The sequence below is a fragment of the Ursus arctos genome, unplaced genomic scaffold (genome assembly GCF_023065955.2).
Source record: "Ursus arctos isolate Adak ecotype North America unplaced genomic scaffold, UrsArc2.0 scaffold_14, whole genome shotgun sequence".
NCBI lineage: Eukaryota > Metazoa > Chordata > Mammalia > Carnivora > Ursidae > Ursus > Ursus arctos.
Genome location: NW_026622808.1, coordinates 18,257,283 through 18,268,068, shown reverse-complemented (window position 1 = coordinate 18,268,068; position 10,786 = coordinate 18,257,283). Strand labels below are relative to the sequence as shown.

Sequence of the window (10,786 nt, the reverse complement as noted above, 5' to 3'; positions counted from 1 at the left end):
TATACATACATATACCAATCAAATTTCTTTATCCATTTATCTGCTGATGGACACTTAGATTGTTTCCATGTCTTGGCTCTTGTAACTAATGCTGCAATGAACATGGGAGTACACATATCTCTTCAAGATAGTGATTTCACCTCCTTCAGTTTTATTTCCAGAATTGGGGTTGAGGGATCATACTGTTTTCCATAACGATTGCACCAGTTTACATTCCTACCAACAGTATGCCAGACTTCCTTTTTCTCCACATTCTTGCCAACACTTGTTATCTCTTGTCCTTTAATGAAAGCCATTCTAACAGGTGTGAAGTGACGTCTCATTGTGGTTTTATTTATTTATTTTTAAGATTTTATTTATTTATTCAACAGAGATAGAGACAGCCAGCGAGAGAGGGAACACAAGCAGGGAGAGTGGGAGAGGAAGAAGCAGGCTCATAGCGGAGGAGCCTGATGTGGGGCTCGATCCCATAACGCCAGGATCACGCCCTGAGCCGAAGGCAGACGCTTAACTGCTGTGCCACCCAGGCGCCCCAATCTCATTGTGGTTTTAATTTGCCTTTTGTGGTGATTAGTGATGTTGAACATCTTTTCTTGAACTTGTTAGCCATCTGTATAAAAAAAACCCAAAGCTAATATCCTAATGGGGGAAAAACTGAGAGCTTTTCCTCTATGGTCAGGGATGTCCACTCTCACCACTTTTATTCAACATAGTACTGGAAGTTCTAGGTATGGCAATCAGACAACAAAAGAAAAGGCATCTAAATCAGCAGGGAAGAAGTAATACTTACACTATTTGCAGATGACATGATACTATATATAGAAAACTCAAGACTCCACCAAAAAAACTGCTAAAACTATAAGTCTTTAGAAAATATTTATCTCCTCTGCTGATTTTTAAATCAGATTATTTTTTTGCTATTAAGTTATATGTTTTTTATATATTTTGGCTATTAACCTCTTATCAGATACATGATTTAAAAGTATTTCATTCCATAGGGAGGCTTTTCATTTTGTTCATGATTTCTTTGCTGTGCAGAAGCTTTTTAGTTTGATGTAGATACACTTTTTAAGTTTTGCAGTGTGGCTTGTGTTTTTGGTGTCATAATTGTCGCCAAGACCAATGTCAAGGAGCTTTCCCCCCAAGTTTTCTTCTAGGAATTGTATGGTTTTCAGGTCTTATGGTTAGGTCATTAATAATTTTGAGTTAATTTTTGTGAGTGGTCTAAGACAGGGGTTCAATTTCATTCTTATGCATGGGGATATATAGTTTTTCCAACAGCATTTATTAAAGAGATTATCCCATCTCCTTTGAGTATCCTTGGCTACTTTGTCAAATACAAGTTGATTGTATATGTGAGGGTTTATTCTGGTTTCTAAGTCCTGTTCCACTGGTCTACGTGTGCACTTTACTGTCAGTATCACGTAGTTTTGATTACTATAATTTTGTAGAATAGTGTGAAATCAGGACATCTGATGCTTCCATTGGAAATATCCAGAAGCCATTTCAGGCTTCCAGAGGAGCCCAATAGATCACAGATACAGGCTGATTAGAGCCCAACCCTTGGGAAAGTATGTAGTCAAACACCTTCCAGGGAAAAAGTGGAAGCCTTGTGTTTCTACCTTCTCCCTCTGTGCTGGGCCCAGGGGGATAACCATGAGAAATACTCATGTACCCCTGTAAAAACTGCCTCTTGATTTTCTGTGGTATCTGAGGATTTGGAAAAGCCAAGCCACATTGCTGTCAAAGCTAGAAGACTTGGGAGCCAGTCCCTCAGGTTTGCCATATCAGTTGGGGCCCTGTGTGTGTGGTCTTAACCCTTCACTCCTCAGGGATAAGCTGGGTTGGGGATTCTCTCCTGGTTGTAAGGTGCTATCCTAGGGGTGAGATGGGTGGTGTGAACATACCTCAGCTTTTCCTCCCTGTTTAGAGGTAGGTATTTTCTCAGTCCTCTGATACGTAGGAGTCACCCAACCAGTTTCTGGATTTCTCTCAGAGGGAATTAATCTGTGTGTACCTGTATGGTGAGTGTGTTCCCAGGAGGAGAGAGGTCAGGAACCTCCTCTTCTGTCATATGGCTGGTGTTGGTGAGAATTCATTTAGTTTAAATTTTTAGCCAGACCAATATTAGGTCAAATTTATTTAACATGTAGTATTGGGCAATGTAAAGGAGTGATAAAAAAGACACATTAGAGTTCTATTAAAGTGACAGTTTTGTAGGATAAAAATGACAGTTTTATAGGATAAAAATGGTCAAATACTGGAGATCAAATACTGGTGGCATCAATCTAACATCTGTCTCCATGGTCACATCACCGCCTCCTTTTCTCTATCTTCTTCAGTTCTACCTATTTTTTAAGGAAACATATGATTTCTATTTAGGGCCCACCCAGATAGCCCAGTATAAGTGCATCCTTTGCAAAGACCCTTTTTCTAAGCAAGTTCCAGTATCATTCATCCTTTTTATCATACGAGTTACTAATCACAAATGAGGGGGATTAGGATGTGGACATATCATATTGAGGGCCCCCATTTCACCTCCTGTAGATGTGCTTTGATTGACTCCATCAAGAGGCCTATTCTCGGTTATCTGTCCCTGGGCATCACGTTCAAGCATGACATCTATATTTGCTGCCACCACCTTGCGACTTGAGGAGAACCAGTCCAAGGGCAAAGCCACCAAATGCAGAGGTGGCATGAAACCTACTCCCCTGTTTTACGTTCCCTGTCTCTGAAGTCCTAGTAATGACCAACAACTGTTTCCCGTTTGACCATATTAGAGATACGAATTTTTTCTTATTAGAACTGAAGGCTTCCTCCTTGATGAAGCACAAATATCTTACAATTATTTCAAAATGTGATGATATCATTATGCCACTCTTATAGATAATGAAACTGAGTATAGTGGATGCTAATATTGCCTCAATGGAATATGGTTTAGCAGTGACTGGTCTCCATAATTACTAAGTTGGGCTGTGAAAGGTGAGCTCTCTTGCCTCACTGTAGGCCTGACTTTGGGTTTCAATTGACATGGTCTAATCACAGGATCAAGTCGAAGCCAGTCTCTAGATATGATCACAGTTGTGTTTCTATCCACTCTCTGAGCTATCCATATTCTACGACTTTCCTTCTTCTGAGAGTGGTCCATACAAACAGTATAAAAGTTTGACCTCTGTCTCAGGTTCTGCCTCTATGAAACTGAGAAAAACATTGAAGTAAGAATTGAAATAATTTGTTAAATATAAAAAGGCTAAAGAAAAATAAAAGGTTTCAATTCTAAGTTAAAATATACTTGGCTGTTATGTTATCTAATCATGTCAGAAGCATTTGGTGACAGAAGAATTAAACTTCCTGGTTCTCCTGTGATTTGTATAACTTTGATTTATTCTTACAACCCAGCCCAAGGTACATGGCACAATCATAGAAAAGAAGGTATCCTACTGACAAGTTTCTTCAAGGCACCCTGCATGTCACTATTCCTCAGACTGTAGATAAAGGGGTTCATCATTTGAGGAATCACGATGTACATCACTGAGGCCATGGCAGTCTTCCTGGAAGAGTCACTAACTGCGGAGATAATGTACACTCCAAAAGCAGTCCCATAGAACAAGGACACAACTGACAGGTGAGACCCACAGGTGGAGAAAGCTTTATACTTCCTGCCTGCTGATGGCATTCTCAAAACAGAGGAGAAAATTTGAGTGTAAGAGAAAATGATTCCAGAGAGAGGAACGCCCCCAAATAAGCCAGCTGCAAAATATGCCAGGATATTATTGATGAGCGTATCAGAGCAGGCAAGCTTGACAATCTGACCAAGTTCGCAGAAGAAGTGGGGGATGTCCAAGTCCTTACAGAAGGATAACTGTAGTATCATCAGACTATGGAGCAGGGCATTGACAATGCTAATGAGCAATGAGAGCACCATCAGCAGGCCGCAGAGTTGGGGGTTCATGATAACAGTGTACCTCAGGGGATGGCAGATGGCCACATAGCGGTCATAGGCCATTGCTGCAAGGAGAAAATTTTCCAAACCAACAAAAGTCAAGACAAAGCAGACCTGGGTGAGGCAGCCTGTATAACTGATGCTCTGATTCTGTGTTTGGATGTTCACCAGCATCTCTGGGATGGTGGTTGTGCTTAAACAGATGTCAGTGAAGGACAGGTTGGAGAGGAGGAAGTACATGGGGGTGTGGAGGTGGGGGTCAGAAATGACAGCCAGGATGATGAGCAGGTTTCCCAGGATGGTGACCAGGTATGTGGATAAGAATAGGCCGAAGAGTAGGGGCTGCAGTTCTGGATCATCTGTCAATCCCAAGAGAAAGAATTCTGAAAATACTGTTTGGTTTCTGGGTTCCATGGCATTGATGAATCTGATGGAAAACATGTGGTGAAAATTGAAAAAAAAAAAAGGAACAGTCCCTGGATGAGTCAAGTAACTTCACCTGGGAATTGTTAGAAATGCAAATTCTGTTTTCACTCCAGTTTTACTGAAGATAATAATCTCTGAGGTGAGGACCAGCAATCTATTTTTGGCAAGCCCTCCAGATGAATTTGACGTACGCCAAAGTTGAAGAGCCAGTGCTTTTAGAAAAACAAAACAAAACAAAAAACCAAAAAAACTATTGAGAATCCATGTGAATATTCCAAACTTTCCCTCTGCTAATTTTTCCCTCTATCATCATTTCTCTTTTTCCCCGTCCTCCCTCTATTGTCCCCCTTTTCTTGATCACCAGCTCTGCTTCGCACATTGTGCTAAGTTTTGAGTCTATAATGAATAAGAATGGTGTTTCCTTCAGAAATATTTCTTGCCATCAAACAAATAGAAGGAAGAATGATGTTATCCAGTCTTTCCTACAGAGTCCGCTCTGCCATCTTTGATATGCTCAGAGTCATCTGAAACGTATGTCAAATTACTGATGAGTTAAATCATATTATTACTCCATTCACCCATGGGGACACTTAGGTGAGGTGAGATTACATCATGGATGTGAAGTACACAGTGTGTGGCGAAGGGTAGGTCTGAGTTCAGATTGCCTGACTGCCGAGTTGACAGTCTTTTTTTTTTTAAGTTTTTAAGTTTTTATCGAAGTTCCAGTTAGTTAACATACAGTGCAATATTAATTTCAGGTAACAGTACAGTGACTCAACACCTCCACACAGTACCAGGTGATCAACACAAGTGCCTTCCTAGATTCCCGTCATCTAAACTATCCCCCTACTCCCTCCCCTCTGGTAACCATCATTTGTTCTCTATAGTTAAGAGTCTAGGTTTTTTGGTTTGCCCCCTTCTCTCTCTTCCATCCCTGTGCTCATTTGTTTTGTTTCTTAAATGCCACATATGGGATAACTTGACTGTCTTGACCTATCATTGTTAATGTTTCTGGATGATATCACATTAGCATTCCTAAACCATCTTATGTTTCATAGGTTCCTTTCAAAATTTTAATACTTTCATCTTGAGAAATGCCTTAAATCTTTCCCTCACCTACAAGGCATGTCCACCTACCTCTACCCATGATGCAGAGTGGAAGTGTGAAAAATGGAGCAGGTCATGGCATCCATTCAAGCATATGCTCTGCACCTGAGCATAGATTGAAAAATGTTGCTTATAAACTTCAAAGTCATAAGACTCCTCCATGGAAATGCTACTCATCTGCATTAGTGACGCATCTAAGAGAAGTAGGCAACTATGTCAATTATGCTGTCTGTCCTCGGGGACTTTTCCACCCAAGGTGACAGGTGGCATATCAGTTTTTAAAAACAGCTACATGAGGGGCGCCTGGGTGGCACAGCGGTTAAGCGTCTGCCTTCAGCTCAGGGCGTGATCCCGGCGTTATGGGATCGAGCCCCACATCAGGCTCCTCTGCTGGGAGCCTGCTTCTTCCTCTTCCACTCCCCCTGCTTGTGTTCCCTCTCTCACTGGCTGTCTCTCTCTCTGTCAAATAAATAAATAAAATCTTAAAAAAAAAATAAAAACAGCTACATGAGAGAAAGAATCAAATGCATAGACTCTTCAAAATAGAGGAAAATTCAAACAATTATTGGTCCTTGGAAGACAAAGACCTTCAAGACAGTGCAGATTTATAAGGTACTTAGAAGATAATCGAGTGCCCTACTAGGACTGCTTCCGTAAAGCAGTGGTGCTCCCTCACCTGGGGGACACAGAAGTGGCCATGACAGCCTTTATCATCTGGTCTATTACTTAGACTCAGAACTCTGAATGTAACCCAAACCAGCACTTGCTTTGCGAGTGGGGAAAGCTGTTCAACTGTATGGAGGCCTTGGTGTCCTCAGTGTAGAATGGCGACTGTCATCAAGTCTTATGGGGATGTTGCAGTGATGAACAGTGCATAGAAGAAAAGCAGCCAGCACAGCACTCAGCATGTGGGACCCTCCTGATAACATTTGCTATCGTGTGTGTCCGTGCGTGGTTTTTGGTCCATGAACATGGCACCTGAAATATTTCTTCCTTCTCAGAAGGTAGCATGATAACTGCAAATTACAGAGAAGTGTTTCTGACCTGAAGCGCTAGCTGGGAATCTTTATTGTGTAGAAAAGGAATGAAGTGCACAGGAATGATGTCAGTGTTCATTTGGTATGACAGGTGGTGAACCATAGAGCAATCGAAGTCAATTAAAGAAAAAATGAATCAGAATTATAGGTTGATAAAAAATAAAAAGGTACAAAATTTATATGACAAAGAGCCAACGGCATGAGAAAACTTTAAATATATATTGAAATCTCTCAGATAATATAATCCCTAATAAAAATCAACCCCAGCAAAAAATAATACACAGACCACAATGAAGTGCTGGGCTTCCCACTAGTTGATATGATCAAGTTTAGACACTTCAGTGTCCTCATTCTAGGTGTTTCTATTGCAATAAAGAGTAGAGATAGTGGTGAAGCCCTCACATCATAAGTTTGTACAATTTGATTCTTTTCCTCTGGGAAACCAGTACACTGACTTTATACACATTATTCCCCTGCAATTTTTACTGTGATTAGTATTATCCTTTCATAAAAACTTACATTCTTTTGCATTTTCAAAGCTTTATATACATGGAACCATACAGTACATGCCATTTAAAACTAGCATGCTTATGCAATTTATTTTTTGATTATGTTGGTATATTTAGTCCCATTCAGTAATTTTAATTACCAGAGAGTGTTACATGATATTGTTACATCACAGCTTATTTCTCCATTCCCTAACTAATAGGTATTATGGTCAATGCCTTTTATCCTATGTGTGTTTATGAAGACACGTGCAATGTGAAACTAGGTATGGCTGATACCATCATATTCCAGATTGTATTGTGTCTGGGAAGGGAGAACAGGAAAGGAGGGGGAGAAAAAGAGGTTCTTTCTCTTTGCACATATGTACGTTTTTTTACTTTATAAAAAAGACCCAAAGACAGTATGGCAGAATGTCAATTTTTGCTCATTCTAGAATGAGTGGAAGGGTTGTCATATGTTTTTTATTATACATCTCTGCTATTGTTACATAAAATGCTTGGTAATTTTATGAAGAGAAGTACGTGGACTAGGAAAGTATCTGGCTATATCTGTCTGTATCTGACTCCCTCCCTTGTGTCCTCAACTGAGCTACAGGGATAATACACTCATGGATGCAGTGGTATGTCAAGAGCCAGGAATGCAAGTAAGGGGAAAAGCTGACCCAAACCCTTCCCCATGACCATCACAAGAATTGAAGTAAATGTGAGAAAGTGTATAACAGTTCTCTTGTTTTAAAAGGAGCTGATATCTATAAGGAGGAAAATATGTTCTGCCATGTTTTAGAGAGATTTAAGACCAGCTGATTGAGACTGGGGTCAGTATTAGTACAAACACATAGGAACTTGTCAACAGGAAGACAGGCTGGAATGCATGGGACACCTAGGTCTCATTGTTTCATTCATGCACGGTCCTCATTGCTTTCCCTGGATAATCTGTAGTAAAATATTGCCCTCCTTACTGAAGCATTAACTAAAGGACTTTCAGTTACCTGGCTGGCATCAGTGTGGAATGATGTGTGATATATCACCTAGATACAAAGATGGAAGATCTGTCCTCAGGAAGGGCAGAGAGACCAAGTGAGGCAGTGGGCTTGAGGTCAAGAAAGATCATTCCTGGTTGGAGCCTCAGCTGTGCTTCTTCTTGACTAGGCAAGGGCTGTGGAATAGGTTGTCACTGGCTGACTCTTTACAGTGTTCTATCCCTGGGGGGTCAATATCCAAAGGTCCTCATTAGACAATATTTTTAGTGTCCTTTTGATCCCCGAGCTCTGCAAATCCTTAAAGACCAAGCAAGACTATGGAAGAGAGTAATTCATGATGGCTAATCCTTGAGCCTCTGAGGCCAGGAGTATGTCGTCTATTCTCCCTACTGTTCATGCCCATCTCTATCTCACACACCTTGCACGCATATACTCACACTCTTTCTAATGAATTCTAGGCTTCTTTTTTTAAAGTTACAAAGAGAGATATCAGTATGTGAGTAATGATATCTTGAAGCCTGATTCCAATTTTAAGTGTGCAAATACTGTTTATGTATTGGTTGTAAATAATATATTTATAAATAAGATATTGTATAATTCAACTCCTAGGGATATTTCACCTTTAGAGTCATTGAATGTTTCTTGTGCCTTCTTTCTGTTCCTTATGTTTTACATGGGAATATACATCATCTATTCTATGTGGTCATTGTGGCTGTGATCAATGTAGACAGACGTCATACTCTCTTTTTAATCTTTCATAATCACCTGTTCCAAGTTCTGCACCATAGATACAGTGCACATTTTTCTTCCCACTGGGGGATTTTTGATTGAATTATAGCTCTTCATTTTTATTTATTTATTTTTATTTATTTTAAAATCTTTTTGAGAGAGAGAGGATGAGACAGTGTGAGCAGCAGGGGGAGAGGGAGAGGGAGAGAGAGAATCCCAAGCAGGCTCCATGCCCAGTGCAGAACTGGATGCATAACTCAGTCTCACAGCCTTGAGATGATGACCTGATTCTAAATCAAGAGTTGGATGCCTAACCAACTGAGCCACCCAGGTGCCTCAAGCTTCTTTATTAATGTTTTCAGGATTTATTTATTTATTTATTTATTTATTTATTTATTTATGACACAGAGAGAGAGAGAGAGCACGTGGAGCAGAATGAGAAGAAGAGAGAGAGAATCTCCAGGAGACTCTCCACTGAGTGTGGAGCTCAACTTGGGACTTGATCCCATGACCGCAAGATCATGACCTGAGCAAAACCAAGAGTTGGACACTCAACTGACTGAGCCACCCAGGTGCCCCAAGGTTCTTTATTTTTAATTGTGTTGTGATAAAGTACAGTGTCACTGAAAGGCAGTAGTGTGCAGTTTGTTCATCACCCAGAGAGTTCATCGGTAATAATAAGTGTGGATGATACTCCTTGTTAATATTCACTTGAAAACATTTTTCTTTTAGCATTTTAGTATTTTCATGTATTCACCAACGTATTTCACATTTTAACTTTTTGTAATGGAGTTTTCTTTATATTTTCTTTCTTATTTTTTAAGGATTTTATTTATTTATTTATTTATTTATTTATTTATTTATTTAACAGAGAGAGAGAGGCAGTGAGAGAGGGAACACAAGCAGGGGGAGTGGGAGAGGGAGAAGCAGGCTTCCCACTGAGCAGGGAGCCCAACACGGGGCTTGATCCCAGAATGCTGGGATCATGACCTGAGCTGAAGGCAGACGCTTAACACCTGAGCCCCAGGTGATCTTCTTTATATTTTCAAAATATATTTTTTGAAAATAGACTTATGACAAGAATACATTGTAATATCAGTCTTCACCATGTTAACACCAGTAAACTTCAAACACAGGAGTAATGAGGAAATATGAAGACTTAGCTGGGCTCAAAAAATGATAAGTCTTCTATGTACCATAAGAAAGTGAAAACATAAATGGTAGGTGGGCTGGAGCCAAAGGGTTCTGCTGATTTATGTTCACAGGTAAGTGGATACTTACTCTTCTGGGTAATGAGGATTAAAGAATGAAACAGGACCCCAATCTTTCACCACTCACAAAAGTCAACTCAGAATGCATTAAACACTTAAATGTAAGATCTGAAACTGTAAAACTCCTAGGACAAAATGTAGGGGATAATCTCACTGACATTGGTCTTGGTGATGATTTTTCAGATTTGACATGAAAAGCAAGGCAACAAAGCAAAAATAAACATGTGGGACTACATCAAACTAAAAAGAATCTAGGAAAAGGAACAATCAAGAAAAAGAGAAGGCAGCCTATGGAATGAGAGAAAATCTTTGCAAAGCTCATATTCAATAAGGGTTTCATATCCCCACTATATAAGAAACTCATACAACCCAACGGCAAAAGGTCAAATAATCTGATTTTATTTTATTTATTTTTTAAAAAGGTTTTATTTATTTATTTGACAGAGAAAGAGAGCACAGCAGGGGGAGCGGCAGGCAGAGGGAGAGGGAGAAGCAGGTTCCCCACTGAGCAGAAAGCCCAACATGGGGCTCAACCCCAGGCTCCTGGGATCATGACCTGAGCCAGAGGCTGACACTTAACCGACTGAGCCACCCAGGTGCCCCTCAAATAATCTGATGTTAAAATAGGCAAAGGGCTGAATAGACAGCTTCTTAAAAAAGACATACAGATTGCCAACATGTATGCAAAATGGTTCTCAACATTACTAGACATCAGGGAAATGCAAATCAAAACCTCATTGAGATATTACTTTATACTTGTTTACATGGCTGTTACCAGAGACAATAA

At 40.0% G+C, this 10,786-nt stretch overlaps 1 protein-coding gene across 1 annotated transcript; it reads right to left on the bottom strand.

The window, feature by feature from the left end:
• Window positions 1–3,418: 3,418 nt before the first annotated feature.
• LOC113242640 (olfactory receptor 7G2-like) lies at window positions 3,419–4,357 on the bottom strand. The gene has a single exon (XM_026480774.3). The coding sequence runs from the start codon at window positions 4,355–4,357 to the stop codon at window positions 3,419–3,421; it is 939 nt and encodes a 312-aa protein (XP_026336559.3).
• Window positions 4,358–10,786: the final 6,429 nt, after the last annotated feature.

Coding starts and splice junctions, on each gene's coding strand:
- LOC113242640 (XM_026480774.3), bottom strand. CDS start 4,357: ATGGAACCCAGAAACCAAACAGTATTTTCAGAATTCTTTCTCTTGGGA.